General features: G+C 40.8%; 1 protein-coding gene across 1 annotated transcript; it reads right to left on the minus strand.

Moving 5' to 3' along the window:
- Nucleotides 1–4,108: 4,108 nt before the first annotated feature.
- LOC119725001 (G-protein coupled receptor GRL101-like) lies at nucleotides 4,109–18,464 on the minus strand. Its single transcript, XM_038196367.1, has 15 exons — nucleotides 18,413–18,464; nucleotides 17,852–17,962; nucleotides 15,777–15,887; nucleotides 14,932–15,294; nucleotides 13,327–13,449; nucleotides 11,959–12,330; nucleotides 10,446–10,556; nucleotides 9,219–9,380; nucleotides 8,640–8,760; nucleotides 7,907–7,978; nucleotides 7,558–7,629; nucleotides 6,853–6,924; nucleotides 6,470–6,541; nucleotides 5,992–6,075; nucleotides 4,109–5,537 (listed from the first exon to the last, which is right to left on the minus strand). The coding sequence occupies exons 1-15, from the start codon at nucleotides 18,462–18,464 to the stop codon at nucleotides 4,361–4,363; spliced, it is 3,075 nt and encodes a 1,024-aa protein (XP_038052295.1). The 3' UTR covers nucleotides 4,109–4,360.
- Nucleotides 18,465–20,160: the final 1,696 nt, after the last annotated feature.

Genomic DNA, 20,160 nt, shown 5'->3' on the forward strand with positions numbered 1-20,160 from the left:
TGAGAAGGTTCAAAGGAGAGCTACAAGATGTTGTTGTGGAGAAACAGTAGTGTGACTAACACGCCGACAACCTTAACCCTAAAGGGGCGGGGGGGGCGGAATCCGCCCCCCCCCCTACCCTCAACATTTTCCGTGATAGCCTCTAAAAAAAAAAAAAAATTCGCGACCCGAGCTGTTATGAGTTTTTAGCCTCGAGCTTTGCGCATCTTTTGATACCAAAAACATAAAAATCGAACCACGGGTTGCCGCGTAGCGAAAAATTTTCCGGCGCTACGCGCCGTGAAAACTGAATTTTCCCATATACGTCGTGTACACAGAGCAGAATTGCCATTCGTACATATGAATAATTAATTAGCCATAATTCCAAAACCCTTTGACCTATAGTCATGAAATTTCTTGGGTATGTTTAGGAAGAGTTGCTCTATGCATGTGCCGAGTTCCAAAATTTTTCGTCACTCGATGGCCGAGATTTTAGGGGGGGGGCGGAATCCGCGGTTGATTGAGCGAATTTCAATATTGGAGGCATCTCTGCGGGCCAGGCAAAAGTGGATACGAGTTAAGGATATTTACTGGTTCGGATCCAGTCATCTGTGAAAATAAAAAAGGAACAGTCGATTTGAGCGAGATGGATCAAAAGTTTTCGGGGTATCAAGAAGTGCACCCGGCCCCAAAGAGGTACGTGAGCCAGAGCCGATCGATATACATTCATCTGAGGCTAACAGGGGCACATCCAAGCCGAAGCGCAAACGCTCTCAGAACCAGAAAGAGACTCGGCAGCTGGCCTGAGCTGGCACCTCCAGTAAAGTGGCTGTCCTATGGCTTGTTCAATTGGTCGGTGAGGTCCACCAAGATCTATTTGTTGATTGACACCGGTGCCAATGACTTGTTCATAAGATCAACACTTGTACGTACTACCCGTACTACGCACTGCCAAAAGAACCGCGACCTGATTTAGAATGATGGAACACTGGGGTGAGACAAGTTGATGGAAGACCACTGAAAGTGCTCCGCGCGGCACGCATAGACCTTCGTGTTGGAGAAACTGTTTCCGACATAACTATCCCAGCTATATGTTTGGGATGGATTGGCTGATATTAACTCAAGGCAGCCTGGATTTCCGAAGACTGGAGCTGTGTGTGCACAGGGCCGAAGAGCCCCGCGGTCACATAAAGCCAGGGAGGATGAGGTCTACTGTTCAGTGTTTTGTGATACAAAGCAGAGAGTGTTTATGCATCGAAAGTTGTTGAGTCAAACTACATTCATGTACTAATTTTTGACCTATACCTCACCGACTTTAAAGACTGTAACCAGGAGCATCTATGGTCATAAGCCAAATGCCAGCTCAAGGGTAAAACGTCATCTGGAGCATATTTTGTGCCCTTCATCTACAAATTGTTGTTGTACTTTAGATGAGTTACAGTATTGATTTCAAAGCATACTATCTTCTATTAAGGGAATAAATGTGTGCTCCGGAGGTTTTTATCACTCGTTTAATACCGCTTAGAGTCTGGGTGCTGATAATTACCCGAGCCGGAGGCGAGGGTAATTATCAGCACCCAGACTCTAAGCGGTATTAAACGAGTGATAAATACCGACCGAGCACATATTTATTCCCATTCATAAATGCCTAATCCGTAAAACAAATTTCAAATAATTCGTTCAAAAAATCCCGATTTTGTTCAACAAGTTCACTTCATGCTTTTTGAAACATCCCTCTAGCAAAATAATGGAGTGTTCAGCTGGCGAGTAAGATGTAAACAACCCTTTTATGGAGATTGACGCGCGCGTAACATGTTCTGCGCGATGTCACGCAGAACGCACCTGGGGCGTTGCGTTTTGAATTTAGAACTACAAAATTCTGACTCGCTTGAAGTGTTACGCATGCCTACGTGAGGATTGTGAACGTTCAACCAATGAAACGGTAAGAGGCACTGGATGTTTAGGAGTCCACATTTTATTGTGACACTGGAAAAGTGTTTAAGACCAGCTAGCCATGTCTTTATCATCCGTTTAATACCGGCCACGTGACGGGCTCTCAACCAATAGGAATAGCTAAACTGTCTGAGGTATTTATGAATAGTGATTAATAACAAGATTTTATTCTAAATATATGAAGGTACAATTTACCGATGGAGTATAAACGCTAGAGAGTTTCCGAATAAAGGAAGCCAATAAATGGAGGCAAAATCATTAATATACCTGTACATGTACCATAAATTCTTGATTACTTACATACATTTTACCGAGCCTAATACCTTTAAGTTACAAAAATAAAAACCGGAAACTGAGTACAGCTATAAAACATGTAAGATGATTATTATAATGAAATAATTTGTGCAATTCAAAGGATAAGCCTTTTTCTTTACAACGTTCATTGTTATTGTAAGGCCTATTGTAAGATGATTATTATAATGAAATGATTTGTACAATTCAAAGAATAAGCCCTTTTCTTTACAACGTTCATTGTTCATGTAAGGCCTACTGTATATAAAATAACATAAAAAATGGCAATTTAAAAAAAGCTGCAATTAGTGATTAATAACAAGATTTTATTCCAAATATATAAAGGTACAATTTACCGTTGGAGTATAACGCTAAAGAGTTTCTGAATAGTGGATATAATAAAAATAGTGGATATTAATATAAAGCGCACGTATCCACCAGGACTGGTGCTCAAGGCGCTACATCATTATTACCCCTGCTCATTGGGCACATAAAACATTCCAAATACCATCTCAGCTCCCTGGGGAGTATACAGCTCGATGCAGCCTGTTAGGCGCAAGGAAGCTAATTCAATCACAATAACCATATCTGCCCTCACAGGTACCCATTTACTCCTGGGTGCAGAGAAGCAATGAGTGACAAAGTGCCTTGCCCAAGGGCACACGTACCATGACTCCGCGAGGACTCGAACCCACAACCTGCAGCTTTACCCGCAGACCACGAATCAGTGCCCTTAACCACGAGGCCACAGTACTCCACTGAATAAAGGAAGCCAATAAATGGAGGCCACATCATTAATGTACCTGTACATGTACCATAATTTCTTGATTACTGACATATATTTTACCGAGCATAATACTTTTAAGTTACCAAAATAAAATTAGAAACTGAGTAAAGCTATAAAACATGTAAGATGATTATTATAATGAAATAATTTGTACAATTCAAAGGATAAGCCTTTTTCTTTACAACGTTCATTGTTATTGTAAGGCCTATTGTATATAAAATTGTAACATAAAAAACACGAGTTTGAAGAAAAAAAAGCTGCAAGAAATTCTTTTTAAAGGTAAATGGCACTGACGTCTTTATCTACATCTATTTTGGCGTTTGAAGTTACACATGTATCTTATTAACCTCAACTGAAGTTGTACTACTCTCGAGCTGCAATATGTACATGATTGCGGAAGACGCTTAGAGTCACACCAAGCCGAAAGAGCAGCACTGTGCCTTGAAAGTCGACATCGAGCAAGCGTGTGAGCCGCAATAGGTTAATTATATTTCGGTATTTAAAAGGTCTTAATTGTCACCGTGACAAGACCTTTAATATACCGAAATATAACCTATTGCGGCTCACACGCTTGCTAGATGCCCTGACTCGGCTGAAGATGGCAATTAATGTAGCAGATGAGGATTACGGTGAAGCACAGACCGTAAACACTTACAACTACACAATACTGTTTGGCCAACGTTGCTTATTCAGACAGATTTTTGCTGTCTGCTATTGGCACAAGATAAGCAATGTGGGAGCTCTCTAAAGTGCTGGCCTCTGCACAGTTACAATCATGGTGAGGTCCTCAAGATGGGTCAGACACGTCTGACGGATGCATGATGACAGGTTCCCAAAACAAGTCCTATTCAGAGAGCTCACGACAGGAACATGTACGTACCGGACCTCATGGAAGATGTTTGAAATACATGTATGCCATCAAAGGGGATCTTAAAGCATTTGGGATCAACCAAAACTGTTCCTCCTCACAAAATATGCAAGATGCTCAGAATCACACCAAGCTGTGAAGAGCAGATCTGCGCCGTGAAAGGCGACATCAGCGTTGTCCGCAATTGTCCACCAGGAAGGGGATGTAACGTGACCTTTTACTTTACCAAAATAAAACCAAAAACTGAGTACATGTGATTATATAGTATATAAAAGACTAGATGCAATATTATAATGTATACATTAATTTGTTGGTATTACTCTGTTTATAATTGTTAAACGTTTTGGAAATAAATCTGGCGGATTAACCATAAAGATCCAGCAATAAGTACATGTTTTATAAACTAAATGACACGGCATCTTACTTTACAGCTATTTTGGGGTTGGAGGAAGTTATATTCTGCATCACCCATATCATCTTTGCTATCGACTTAATTGGGTTTCTGAGGTCACATTTTTCACAACAGGAACATTTGATCGGTTCTCCGAATTGGAACGAGTGCCCTTCATGGCCAGCTCAGACTTCCTCCTTACAGAAGCAGCCTTCTGTTGTTGGTAGCACAGATCTGCAATGGTATAGAGGTAGGGGTTGAGAGAGGAGTTGATAGGAAGGATGAAAACGACAATCCAGGCATAGGCTTCCGTTGGTATCTCCACCAAGCGGGCCTGTGACAGAATACCCATGATGATGACGGGTACCCAACAGACAAAATCCGTCAGGATGATGGCGGCCATCTTGATGGCCAAACGCTGTTCATCGTCCCTGCTACTGCTGCTCACCTTCTTGCTCGATGCCCGGACTCGCCTGAAGATGGCAATGTAGCAGATGAGGATTACGGTGAAGCACAGAAGATTGACCCCGAGGAACAGAGCGATGGAGAAGAACCAGGAAGCTCGGTAATCGACAGGATACGGTATCCCCACAGTGATGTTCGCCACGCCCCCAGCATCAATCTGCTGATCCACCACCTCGTATTCAGTAACTTTAGTCATCAGAGGCAGCCCGATGCAAACATCAGAGAGGCCGTAAAAATCAGATGTAGAGTCGGATGCAAGTATTGTCGGAACCAGTCCAACGATCACCGTACCAATCCAGACACACAATACAGCAATCCGAGATGACTTCGGACGAAGATGGTAATGGCTGAACGGGAAGACAATTGAAAGAAACCTGTCGATACTGATGAGTGTGAGAAAGAACACAGAAGCCTCGGTGCCGATGATGGAAATAAACCCAGCAAACTTGCACGTAGGGCTCGTCCGCCATTCCATAGACACCGTAAAATAGCTCTTTCCGAAATACGCATCAGCACTGGCTATGATCAGCATGTACAACCCCATAAGGGCATCCGACACAGCTAGATTAAACACCAGAAAAGACTGAACGATTCGACTCTCTCTGCCCGCCGTCCTTTCCCGACATCGCCACACCATGACATAGATGTTGCCGACGAGGGCGCTAATGCCAAGAATCCACATGAATACTTTGAGGACCATTTTAGGCATCAGTTCGCTGCACATGAAAAGTGGAGGCTCTGGCTCGAGCGTCTTACACTCGGACGAGGGGAAGAAACAACACAGTCTGTGGTCATCTACATACCTGCCAGAAGACAAACACCCAGAAAAGGTTACATAGGCCAAGAAGTGCAGACTGATTTAAATAATACATTCAATGGTTTCAAGGGCGGATCCAGAGCACTATTTTTTTGGGGGGGGGGCCAAACAATTTTTTGGCCCCCCCCAAAAAAAAGGGGGCCAAAAAAATTACGGCGTGGGGTTCGGGGCCCGCTTAAGGGCCCGAAAATTTTTGGATTCTAGATGCTCTGTGGTGCGATCTGAGGCAATTTCTGACCACTTTAACCTATGTTTCTTTTTTAGGAAAAGATGGTGCTGTACTCATTGCCTGCCTTTATTGCGACGTCACATTAAAAAAAAAAATGGTTTCTTTTTTTTGGGGGGGGGGGGAGGCCATGGCCCCCTTTGCCCCCCCCCCCCCTCTCCCTCCCCCGATACGCCCTTGAATGGTTTGGCGAGCAACTTATTATTATACTTACAACTCTGTCACATTATCAAGTCCTTGAAATGCATTATCTTCTACTACAAGTGGTGGCAGGCCTTCGATGTGGCGGACAATTATCCTGAAATAAAGCATTGATGGTTGGTCAAAATTTGCACCAAGTGAGGAATTCGTTTATTGAAGATTGAATTTATATCAGGAGAAGCATCTAGATAATTATGTATCAAGCTAAAGATCTCCTACTCTATGCTGGTAGATGGACTTTGAACTTTAAGTTTTTACTTCCCCGTTCAAACATGAATGCGAATGTGTGCATTCTTGTCAAGTTTGTGCTGACTGTCACTGCTGTGAATGTTAAGAGAAATAATGATCAACCAAATTTCATTGTCCTTTGTTTATTTGGTCAGATGGTGTCATTTTTGTTCATCGCTTTAGTGATAGATTGCAGTTGGAGGCCTCGACGTACAAATAATTTGTTGTCAATATGAGAATCCTTCAGCAACAAAAGTACTCACAATGTTTTCACCTGGCTGAGACCATCAAATGCATTTGTCTTGATTCTCGTCAATGGCACATCAAAAATTGTACTGAAAGTCAACAGAAGTATGGAAATCAACTTTAATTGGCAAAACAACACCATCCGCTAATTAACTAATAACACGAGTCTCAGGCGTGGCTGCTATGGGGTCTGGGGTGTGCCCCATGCAAATATTTTGAATCTACGATGCGCTCTCCTAACGCCATTACATAATGCATTTGAAATTTAACCATTTAGCTTGCCCTTAAAATCGTGCCCATTTTTGAGGTCAATTTGCAAGCTCAATTTAATCTTGAGTCAACACGGGGGCGGGGCACATCCACAGGTATGCCTTGTCAGACCACCGCTGTTCTTACTTACATTCCGCGTAGACTAGACAATTCCTCCATAGCAGAACCTTGCAGCTCTGTTATCAATGTATTTGATAGGTCCCTGTAACACAACAGAGACAACATTTGAGTGATTTCAAAAGTCCACATGGAGCAACGAGAAATAAAATTTACTAAATGATTCTGCAATCACCCTGAAAATCCCCCAAAATGCATTATTTTAATCATGGATATTCTTTTCTTTGATAATATTTGCCATAAATGAGTACAATGTGTGTTGAATTGTTGGAACAATCACTCTAAAATATAAAGCCACTATTCCCTCAAAAAACACAAACCGCTTTTTCCTGTACTGCAAAATATGCTTTGAAAGGGAGGCCCACAAATAAATAATCATAATTTTGGCTCATTCCAAAGTTTTTATACCCATGCACAAAGAAAAAATCCAAAGAAAATATCAGCTCCCTGTACAGTTTGAAGCTACCATTTCAGTGCAAAGCAGCTAAAATCAATCCCAATGACCACCTCTGCCTGCAGTCACAGGTACCCATTTACTTCTGGGTGGGGAGAAGAAATGAGTGACAAAGTGTCTTGCCAATGGACACACGCACTGTAACCCCAGGCTGGACTCGAACCCACAACCTGCAGAATAATACACACAGACTACGAGTTCAATGCTCCAGACCACAAGGCCACGGTGCATTCACAAAAAACTTCAGAAAAGATTTTAACTTACAGCCACAACAGGTTTTCCAGGCCGTCAAATGTGTGTTCCTGAATCTCGGTTATGCGATTGTTTTTTAATGACCTATTGATTAAAATATATATTTTTAAAAAGTTATGTAGATATAACTAAGGTGACTACAATTTAAGGTCAGAAAGAAACATCATCAAATGATATACAAATGAAGAAGCGAGTGACTGAAAAATGGCAATCCCAAAACTGACATTAGAATAACTGAGATTATTAAAGACAAAAGTCAAAACTCATTTTGAGATTATCTTGACTTCATAACCAGATACAAATTGTATTATTTTATAAGCCAAAAAATCTTCAGAACACCAAAATATTTGCCACTACTCACAACACTTTAAGATGTGATGTCGCTTTGAACATTCCCTGGTCCAGCTTACTAATGTTGACTCCGGAGAGCTGACTATTGATTGAGGAAAAATAAAATTCAAGAAATTTCGCTCCGTTGGAAGTCAGATGTTTTATACAAATATGTAACAACATACTTTCTGGGAACAGACAGTACAAACTTACCACGTTTATTGAAGCAATTTATTAAGGTAGAATGCAACATTTAACAGACATTAACTCAAGGTTTACATCGCGGTATACCTTGGGGCTTAACCTCTAGGTTTACTTCCAAGTTTACCTGGATGTTTGCCTCGAGGTTTAACATGATCAAGGTCTACCACGAGGTCTACCTGGAAGTTTACCTCGAGGCCTACCGCAACGTTTACCTCGCATTTACCTCGAGGTTTACCCTTGGAATTTGCCTAGAGGGGCTAGGTCTACCTGGAGGTTTAATACCTCTATATGTTTACCTCGAGGTTTACGTAGGTTTTATGGGTTTTCAATACGGTGTACCCTGGGGTTTAATCTCAATTAGTTACCGCATAAACTTGTGCATTCATCAGCTCTAAGCAACTTTACTTCAATCTTATAATTAGGGGTTTCAAAAATGTGAACATGAAAAGAGAACATGTGAAACTTAGCCTACTTCAATAATCCCGTAATCAATTTTGTTTGTTCCCCAAATTTGCTTGTTTGCTCAAAAATGTGTGACCTTTACCGAATTGGCAACTTACAGAGTGTGTGTTATTAGTGCCAAGCCCGCTAATGTCGAGGAATCCCAGCCACTGTTGCAATGGACTACCAAGTCTGAGCCCTTGTAGCTACACTTGCAACCAGCGGGACATCGATTCATATCTATGATCGCAAGAGGACAGAGTTTTAATCAAGTCAGTCACAAAGTACAATATCAGGTCATAATTAGTCACGTCACAAGTTGGGTCACAAGTCAGATCACAAGTCGGGTCACAAGCAAGGTCACAGGTCAGCTCAAGCAAAGTCACAAGCAAGGTCACAAGTCAGATCACAAGCAAGGTCACAAGTCAGGCCAAAAGTCAGGTCGCAGGTCAGGTCACAAGTCAGGTCAGAAGTCTGGGTCACAATCGGGTAAATAAAAATCAGGTCACAAGTCAGTTCCGAAATCGGGTCACAATCGGGTATACAAGTCAGGTTAGAAGTTGGGTCACAATTGGGTACATACAAGTCATGTCACAAGTCAGTTCAATAATCGGGTCACAATCGGGTATACAAATCAGGTCACAAGTTGGGTCACAAGTTAGGTCACAAGTCCGGTCACGCAGGTCAAGTGAACTTACCGCACTGAATTTCGTCGTCAGACTCTGGGCAGTTCTCCTCTCCGTCACAAACTTGCGCCAGTGGAATGCACTGCGCCTGAGAAAGGTTGCCAGTGAAGGAAGAAGACATTGAACTGGTGTTGAGGTTGTTGCACTTGAAAAAACCTGGGCAGAAGATGTCGTCTGTTGCAAAAAAAAACGTGGGAGGGAAAACATAATGAAACCTGTGAAGTTGAATACTCACTCGTCGATCTACGTCTTTATGACACAACGTTTTGTTTGACAATGAGGCTACAACATTACAGATGGGTCTCAGTATACGTGGAGTCAAACTGCGAGCGATGTACCTGCGTACAGTGCTGTAGCTGCATGAGCTCATCACAAATTCTATTAAAAGTCCAGTCACAAGTCTCGACTGGCACTGACACTTGCCTTCTACTTTTGTGGCCCAGGTCCCAAGTCTGCATGTGTATGGATTCCCCCGCATTTAAACCATTAGTACTAGTGCTATTATATGTAACTCATTATACCGTCCCCATCCACCCCTGCACTGTATGGCTTTGATGGGTTTACCAAGGAGTAAATACAATGTAATACATGTTATAATGGGTTATCTGAGGCTTGTGAGCTACAGTGAAATTCCTCGTAGAATTTCTGACAGAATCCTATTTTATTTCTATTTACAATAGCTTCTTTACCTATTTTTTGACCTATTTTCTCCTAGAAAATAGGTAAAAAATAGATTGTATTCCTATTACATCAGAATAAGTAAGTACATATGCACTATTTTATATCTTTTTTTCTTGTCGCCATCCTATATTATTTTTTTTATTTTTTTAAACAGTATGCTATTTTTCGACTATTTTTTGGAGACTTTTGTTTTCTATTTTGTGGGAATGAGAATATTTCATGTACATAACGTGTACGTATAACAACTCGCAACCATTATTTGGGAAGACGCCAGTTTCGGAAACAAGCTTCCTATTTTAAAAAAAAATAATAGCATCCAATTTTTAAAAAATAGCAACCTATTTTACCACTATTTTACCTCTACTTCTTTTAAAGCAATTTCTTTCACTATTCATTTTTTCCTATTTTTGGGGTTGACGAAATACAATGGAAAAAAAAGATTTTTAAAAAACATATTTTATAGGGAAAAAACTGTTTGTTTTTTTATGGACCCCTCTTAAAGAATCGTTGGTTCCATTACCGGAAATAAGTAAGAAAACTTTGAGATGACAGACCTACCGCAATTAAGTTCATCTTCGTAATTTATGCAATCAAGGAAACCATTGCAGCGGGAAGAATTGGTGACACAAAAGCCATTGCCGCAATGGAACTCATCAGGTTGACACAGTGCTAAAAAAACCCAAGAATCACATGAATAATAAACTTATGCTACAGCTATTTCAGATTTGCCACAATTTTGGATATTTTGCTGTCATAATTTTTTTTCTTCGCCGCTTGTTTGTTTCTGTTTTAGTGACATGACATAATAGGCAAAGTTTTTTAACAAATGTTGGGTTCACAATGTTTTATCAGAACATCTTTAAACTGAACAGTGGCTTCCTGAAATGACACCACAGCAACAGCGCCCATATTTGTCAGGAAATGCATGGACAATTTGAAATATAAAAAAGGTGCTTTCAAATTAAAATTAAATAAATTTGATGTCGAATAGTTTTCAAAAATTTAAGAGGAGTAGAAAGTTGCACAAAATGTGAGCCCAAATAAAATTCATGTTATGAGCACGTGCTAATGCTCATTATTGTAAATTAAAATAAAACAGTATATGGACAGTTCTGTCAATTAATGCATGTAATTGCTGTCATTTAAAGGGAATGTACATCATTGGCTTTTGCTGTAATTTCAAAAGTGAACTATTTGAGGGGTTAGTATGATAGATCACATATTGGTTAACTGACATGTATGAAATTTTGTGTTCAAAAATGCTGGAAAAACCAAGAAAAAACAAAAATGTTTAAGTTGTCTGGCTCCCTGACTCCACTAAAGATATTAAAAATGGATCAATTTTACAGATGTCGGAAAATTGTAAGGTAAGGGGACCAGTCTAGCTGGCCTGCACCAGCTCATGAACATGTAACCAATAGCAAACAACATTTGGACTGAAAAAAAATGTAATTTAGGAGCAGTAGTTGAAAATAGTAAGGTTTTTCCAACGGTGGTCGGCCGACCACCGTTGGGAATGTATACAAAAAAAAAAGATTCTTGAAAATGACTTGACACCAGGTGCCATAATTTTACAGGATGCTTAATACTGTCACATACCAACAACCTAGTAAGGTATTTCGTAAAAGCTTGGTAGTTTTATGCTTCGATGTTTGCAATATTGTATTTTCCATTTAAAAGTAATATTGTTAAATACGTTGAATTTTATATATGTAGTAATTTTATTCTAAAGCGAAAATGAAAACTAAGGAACATAAATCAGAGACAAAGAAGGGGTTTTGCAAAAACTTCTCACAAGACAGCACACTGAGAATGGCTGTGATACTTGGTACGGGTACAAGATTTATGATGATCTTGAAATCTAGCAAGTATGATTGTGCATTATTGCAATGGAGAATCCCCAACCTCGATCCCCGTGGGTCCGATCTTGCTGCGCCATGTTGTTTCCCATCATGCCTTACGCGATCAGTGAAGGAACGGAGGAACGCACACGCGCCCATGGAGTCGAGGCTGGAGAATCCCCACCAGCCTAACCACTGAAAATGGCCTTGACACTGGGCAGCAGACTTACCCTCCAAATCCTCTTCTTTAATATGATATATCAGAATGGAGAACCCTCGACGTGCGATGATAAGATCGGTCTTCATTTCCAACATGAGAACTCCGTCATCATGACGCCACGTCACCGTCCGCCTCGAGATATCCGCCCCCGTAAGACGGAAGAGCTCTTTGGGATCCTCCCCATTGCTAAGAAAAACGACCTCCAAGTAATCGTACCTTTCCTCCATTTCGAAATCCTTGATCCGCATAGTGACTAGTTGCTTCGACTGACCTTTGATGTACCAGATGCAGTCGTGGTTATTCGGGTACCGGTCTGGGTAGCGCGGTGAATTGAGGTTAATGAGATCTATGTCGACGGAGATGTTATGCGGTCCACAGTCATCTGTTTTTAAGTAACAATAAAAAATAATGGTACAGTTCAGAACTGAATGAATTCCTGAAGTACGGAGTCCGGACAGGTAGAAAGGACAGCAGTTTGGTACAAGTAGTATGGATGCAGTACTTTATCGATTGCCGAAGATCACAAGTGCAATATCACACATTGGTCGCCAGCACATCACACGCCAATTAATTCACAAGTAATTAACAGGGGATGAAAATTAATAACAAAGGAATGCCTTGAATTGTTACTATTCATTGGTATAGCTTTTAGTTGACCAGGGACTGGATGGCATCTTTTCTGTTTTACACATGTAACACAGCTGGGCCCATTTCTTGTCTCTCCTTACCGTATGCAAAAAGTCCCTGCTAACCGTAGCAGAAAATTCTGTGCTTACGGTGAGCGAATTTCACGCGTTACATAGCGAGGAATTTTGGCTTCTGCACATGCGTACATCCCGTAACTAAGGATTCTTACCTACAGGGTTAGCACAAAATTGTTGTGCTAGCGCGGTTATCACAAAATGGTGATCGTAACCGCGGATTTCTGTGGTTAGCAGAGCCAAGAAATTGGGCCCAGATGATGCAGCATGGGCCTCTTCAATGAATTATGATCATTTGATTTAGTTGCGTTTTGTTCATTTCCATTAATAATAATACCACTCAACTCCAAAGAAGAATGGTCACAACTTTACCACGTGAAGTCTAAACTCAGTGGATATAATACTTTTTGAGAAAACAGTAAAAAAGACCATGAACAACCTTTTGATCGCGAAACACGATACCGTCAAAAGAACTTTCAACTGTTGAAAATTTATTTCTTCTAAATAACTGAAAGCTGGATTGAATAATTTCACGGGGTGTTACGTACCAGTGTATACGATCTTTAGTAAGTTTTTTTATAATACTTCTGTATTTTTGAGATAAATGCAAATGATCCTGCATGCTCTTATCAGAAAGCAGTTGCGAAACGATTAATGAATCCATAATATATGCTTACCGCAATGAAATTCATCTGATCCATCTGGGCACAGTGCAAAGCGATCACAGGTGACGTTATGTGCCAAACAAATCAAGCCAGATGAGTTATCCTTGCATTCAAATTCATTTTGTTTGCAAGAAACTGCAGCAACAGAGCAAAGAGAAATACAAATGTTATGCAGTAAATTCTACAAAACTTTACAAAACAGCACAACGCAGTAAGCACTATTTCACAGTGTACATTTCATTCACGTCACATTCTCAAACGTATAGTTGCGTTGCATATGCCTAAGTCTGGATCCTACACAACAACTTGTGGTTTTGACTTTGTCTTTTTTTGGTAGCGGAAGTTATACAGTGTACATAACAGGCTTTCAAACAGACCCGGCAGGTGAGAAAGTCGAACAGTAGGATCAAAATTTCCAAAAAAAGAGACAAGGACTTTGGAGGATAAAATCAGGAAAAAGTGTAGGACTTTTGCAGGCTTTCAGTAGTTTTCGTTGATACTCAATCCACCATCCACGGCATCATAAGCCTCATTTGGCATATTCTTTACTCACAACACTTGTGCTCCATCCTCAACTAGAATCTTGGAAGTAGAACCCTTTATTGTGTGATTTACAAATGACAATTTGAACACTGTTATGAAATTATGAGATTTTATTTTTCGAAGTCATGGGACAAAAAAAGTAGGAAAAAGTAAGAAATTCAAGAAAAAGTTAGGATAAGTATAAGAAAAGGGTAAACTAGAATTATATGTCTGTTTGATGAACAGAACATAGGACTTTTCTGCATCATATTTTTCATGAGTTAATGGTTTGTTTTGTCCATTTGCAATCAGAAAATGTATATGCAAGAACATAGTTCCATGACTAAGTTCTCAAAACAATAGGACTTTAAAATATGCACCTTTAAGATGACGTCTCATGAACCATGATGACGCCATAATGACGCCACTCCAATTTTTGCCTGCAACACGTCCCTATCTATATGTTCATACCAAATTCCAACCCAATCGCGCTTACAGTTTCAAGATATAAAATACTAACATATACACATTTAGGATGACGTCACATGACCATTGATGATGTCATATTAAATAACATCACTTGTCTAGGGCCAACTTAACCTTAGTCTTTGTCTGTGCCTAGTTTGAAGTCAATCAGCTTGCATTTTATGTCATATTTTGCTGGTAGAAAAAAATGTAAAAATTAATAAAAATAATAAAAATCAGGTGATGACGTCATCATTACCACCAAGTTTCAAGATGATCGGACTTAGCATTAATATGTGATTTACGAAATTACATAATTCATGTCATCATCACGTCACAAACTTATCAAATTTGTGTGCAAATCTTTAAGACCCAACATTCCTTTTACAAAAAGAATTTTGAATTTGACTTGTTCTGTTGATGAGATATGGCTGAAAGGTCCAAAAATTCAAAAATCCATATAAAATCACTCGATGATGTCATCATTCCCAACTATGCGGAAAAGCCAAACAACATCAGAACAAAAAGAAAGACTTTTCCGCAACTATGTATGCGGAAAAGTAGGAAAGTACGAATACTTGAAAGCCTGCCCACATACCCATTGCATCATCAATCAAAGTTGAAACTCACCTTCAGATCTTTCTTGTGTGATTGTTACCTGGAATCCGACGCGGGTTATTGAATAATCGCTTGTAAACTTCATCCAGGCTATGTGGTTGTTGCAGAAAACCGCTAGACTCGTCAGGGAACTGCTAAAACTACCAATAATGGAGGAATCATTGGAGGGTGCGTGGCCATTGCCGATGGTAACCTTGTCGTGGTTTTTCTCGGTATGGAAATTGGAGAACCGGAAGGATATCGTGGAGCCTACATCAGTTGTGATGAACCAAATGCACAGTGCATTGTTGGGATAGTCATTTGGGTAATACGGCGAAGTCAGTGTTGCTGAAGTCTGCGTTAAGTCAAGGGTGATGATGCTTTCTCCACATGGAACTGTGAAAGTTAAAAACAATGGACGAAAACATCAGGAAAAGGATCCAAGTTTCTGGTAAAAACCAAACAAATAAGTTATGACTGTGCCACGAAATGTGCAGGATTGCAGAGTGGAACACCGCTTTAACAAACATTGCTACACTAAACATCGTTATATGCCCCGTGCACGAACAGCATATAGTGGCAATGCATTCGAGCCCCTCTTAGCGCTCTCCCGAAACTGCCCCTTTGTCACCGTTGAGGGGGTACGTACTTGTGCACAGAATCTATATGGAGTCTATATATATGGACGAATAAGGACACGCGTGATCACTTTTCACACACGAGGGCCCCTTCCATGGAGAAACCATTGTGCAAGTTATAGAGTTAAGAAACTGCCCTGTGAAGGATTATCTTAACAATAGCCTGCAAAATGCTTTTACCATTTAATGGGGCCTCCGTGGTATTTGTTAGCATGCCTGGATTGGTACATAGGTACTTACAGCAGTTCATCTCATCCCACAGATCTAGACAGCCAGGTATGGCATCGCATTCGTACCCAAACCCAATGCAACCACCTTCTGGACACCGGTACTGATGTTCATCGCATGGCCCTGCCAAGGGACACAAATCAGTATAAACTAGGTTTACAAATCCCTCGATTAAGTACGAGTACAGATCCGACAGTCATACAAAACTGCGCCATTATTTTAGTGGGAAGAAGGGGGTATCGTGCACCCTCGGAAATCAATTTCTAATTGACGTCTCTAGTTCAGAAAAAAATGCGTCGAAAACGATTCGCTAATATGTGTCAGTGGCATAGGAATATGCAAATTAGTGTCGCCATTACTGGAAAAATATGTTTTTGGCATATCTCGGCCAATACTGCACATCACTACACAAGTAGGCCTAAGGTGTCTAAACCCATGTTTTGAGGGTCAAATATCATTCTTAGACCATTCCTGTAATAACGTTAATGGTCATGTGTGTCCTTGACATACTTCCCACCCAACTACATGGGTAACACATGCACGTCAAAAATGCTACACTGCATGTTCAAGCCATATTCGCCATAAACGCACGTGCATTTTTTTTAAGATGGAATTTTGCGTCGGGGTGATATAAATCAAACTAGAGATTCGCGTTTGTTGAGTTACAAACGCAGAGTGGTCGGGCAGACAGCCTTTTTTATGCCCAGGAAATTAGGAATTACGTATATATAGAACAAAGGATCACGAAATTAAATCCCAATCCAGTACAATCAACTATTTTAATACAAAAATGTATCTTAAACGGTGTAGTAAAATGCTTCTGCTTTTGAGTTATATTTGGATTTTATTGCACTTCCGGTAACACCGGAAGTGAAGGTCAAGCGGTTTTGTGTCCGGGGACAAAACATGTTTCTTACGGCATAGTGTATAATCTCATGGAAAAACGAACACGATACTCTATTTAGTTCAAAAGATATAGCGCAAACTATTTTGGCAAAATTTGCCCTTAAATCGCTTGTAATTTGATACCTGATGACGTCATGATGACGTTTCAAAATGTATAACATCTTCTTAACATGGTTCAAGTTCACACTATGTTTTATGATCATACCATAAACCGTTCGGAAGAAATTTTACTTTGTTTTGATTCCAAGCTAACGTCTTCATTTTGAATTCACCTAAATTTGACCTTCCGGTAGCCCCAGAAGGAAAGGTCAAACGACTTTGACTTCAAAATCAAAAATGTTTATCAAGGTATTGTCCATAAGACCTTAAGTATGAACTTGATCGTGTATTTAGTTCATGAGTTATAATTCACGGAAAATTGTCATATTTTGACCAAAAATCGCTTGTAATTTGACACCCAATGACGTTGTCGTGACGTCAGAGTAACATGCACCACTTGGGATGAGGGTCGATGTATATTGAAAGTTATAAGTTCATATTATAAACCGTCTAGGAGAAAACCCGCGGAGAATTATTGTCAGGGGGGAAAAAAAAACCCAAACAAAGAAGATTTATGAGAACAATTCCAGACAGTGGTCGGGTTGTGCCCGACCACTCAATTAGGTTTTGCCCTTCACCGACGTTTAAACACTGTATACACAGTGCGTCACCTCCCGAGTGAAAATCACACGGGTGGGACTCGAACCCACGACCTCCCGCCTTCTAGTGCAGACGTCTTACCACTCGACCACCGAGCCAACTGATCGGTTGGCTGGCTCGAATCTGATGTACATAGCAGTGGGTACCGCACAAACTATTATAAGATGGAATTTTGCGTCGCACCAAGTATACAGTGCATCGCACTGAGTATACAGTGTTTAAACGTCGGTGAAGGGCAAAACCTAATTTGATTTATAATCGAATTTGTTCACGTATGTCGGATATAATAACAGCTTTAATTGATTGGTCAAACCACCATGGGGTGGAGCCTAATGGAGTGTTTGATTATGTTGAATCTGAGTCTGAGTCCCGAGTCACTTGTTCGAGTCTCAGTCTGAATCACAAGTCACTTTAATCGAGTCCGAGTCCAATACATAATCTGAAAACAACATAAGCAAATAGTGTAGATTGAAGATACTAACCACAGCCAAATTCATCCCCTTTCATCGGGCAATGTGGGTAACCATCGCAAACTTGATTCCGTGGTATGCAGGCAAGGCCGGATTGGCAAGCAAATTCAGCATCGTTACATTCTGAAGGGGAAAAAAACCCGCAAAGCAAAGAAAGTAGAAGTATTTCGTCCGGCAACTGCCAGAACAAATGTATTTACTACATGTACAGGTAGAAATACATGGTGCGTGGTTAGGATTCTTGACTCCTGCCGAGTCAAATCCTGCCGATACTCGATCGTATGTTGTATATACTTGACGAAGTGAATGTTTCTGCCCGCAACTTGTCCGGAACTCGTCCCGGATATTAAGACGGGTGCATACCTATGTTCCTCGATATGTTCCCCAACCCTAACCCTTTCCCTAACCATAGCCCTAAGGATTTTGGGGAACATGGGTATTGGGGAACATAGGTAATGTGGAACATAGGTATTTGGGAACATCGAGTAGACCCCATTGAGATGACCCTTAATAGCCATATTGGTTCTCTGACTTTATTAAAAAAAGAGTAAATCTTCGAGTCATCGAACTTACCTACTGGCCTTAGTTCCTCGATTTCCAAGCTCACACGATTGGCAGACGTCATCCTAGCAGAAATGACCAGCCCTATCCACAGATCGTTAGCCTCTGAAATTATATGCAGCTTGGTATACGTGCCATGCCTGCTCACCACCTCAATGTTCGAAAACTGTACTTCCCCGTGACCGAAAAATAAAGCACTGTTTTCCGATAACATGTATTCCCTGAAGGTGATCTTAATGCGATACCCCTCCGATGCGGTGACGTACCACACGCAATGTCGGCCCAACGGAAAGTTGACGTCGTCCGGCTCGTAGTTCATTTGATGAACGAAATAGTGGCCGTTGGTCACATTGATGGTGGAGATTCCACCGCAGTGCTCTATTTTTGACAAGAAACAAAGTTTCGCTTTGTTTTTTTTTGCTACATAATAAATGTATTTGCCTTATCCCTATGTCTGCATGTGCTTCGCAATTATTAGCCCTGCTCATCAGGCCATATGAGACCATTTCTGCACCAGATTGAGATAAGCGCAATCTGGTCTCTACCCCTGTAGATATCCATTTGTCTTGCCCAAGAACACCAACCCCGTCAGGGTTCAAACTCACGCATGTCCACGCAGCAAATCCAAGTCAAAATATGGTTTTGAAACTCACCGCAGCCGGTTTCATCAGTGTTGTCGTCACACGTAAGCACCCCGTCACAATGTTTAGAAGCAGGTATACAAAGTCCAGACACGGAGCACTGAAATTGATCTTCTCTGCAAGGACCTAAAATAGAACACAAACAAATACCCCAACAAACACCCCAACAAACACGCAAACAAACACCCCAACAAACAAACGAACAAACACCCCAACAACCCCCCCAAACACCCAAACAAACAAACAAAACAAAACAAACAATCAAACAAACACCCCAACGAACGGATACAAAAATGAAAGAAAGTGCACGCCTTTTCAGACTGATGTTCCAGAGTCGACCCGAACTAAAAAGGCATTTAGAGTAACATAGGTCAACCAAAATAGATTTTGGTTTCAAATAGGTGAACATTATGTTTCTATATAATAAGACTTTATCATGCACAGGGGGCCTCGGAACCTCAAGTCGCTTGAGGAACGTCAAGTCTCTCCCAGTTACAAACCTGACTTGTGGAATAAAAGTACCACTTGAATAATCCAAAGAAGAATGTTCAAAACCTAACCAGTTGAAATTTCAGCTCAGTGTTTATTATACACTTTCCAAAAAGACAGTGACAAACCATGCAAAACCTCAGTTTTGATCATGAAATACGACTTAATATTACTCTTTATTTCGAACGATCATTCAATTGACTGATCATTTGTTTTATAAAGCAAGTCAGACGGAATAAATTCACGGGTTGTTTTGTACCAGTATAATTGACCTATCACGGTAGAATCGCGTTAGCGTAAACGCAGCTTGTGAAAAATTGTCCAATTACATGACATACAAATGGACGCGGAACGCGCAACATCCGGGACAGACAAAACTTGGCGTACACAATTTCCATAGGGTTGTCTAAGGGGTGTGGCTAACTCGCAAACGGCGATAGGTCAATGAGCTCCGTGCGCTAACAAAAGAGGGCGCTTTTTTATCTAGCAACGACGTCCCATGGGCGGGACATTTCGCTGGTTGACGCGCACTGTTCCTTGTGTGTGACGCTCGTACACCAGGGGATTTGTTCTATGTACATGCAGTTGCCGAGCGCTTTGCAGGAAATGAATTGCAGTCAGGCAAGATGG

Source organism: Patiria miniata, unplaced genomic scaffold (assembly GCF_015706575.1).
Source record: "Patiria miniata isolate m_02_andy unplaced genomic scaffold, ASM1570657v1 HiC_scaffold_18, whole genome shotgun sequence".
In the NCBI taxonomy this organism is placed as follows: Eukaryota; Metazoa; Echinodermata; class Asteroidea; order Valvatida; family Asterinidae; genus Patiria; species Patiria miniata.

What these genes read in the sequence shown, in the direction of transcription:
- LOC119725001 (XM_038196367.1), bottom strand. Translation starts at nt 18,464, where the DNA reads ATGACGTCTGCCAATCGTGTGAGCTTGGAAATCGAGGAACTAAGGCCA. An exon ending in CGAAGATGAACTTAATTGCG is followed by an intron (nt 9,381 to 10,445) that starts GTAGGTCTGTCA and finishes TTTTTGCAACAG; the next exon opens with ACGACATCTTCTGCCCAGGT. An exon ending in GCACTAATAACACACACTCT is followed by an intron (nt 7,979 to 8,639) that starts GTAAGTTGCCAA and finishes CTCAATCAATAG; the next exon opens with TCAGCTCTCCGGAGTCAACA.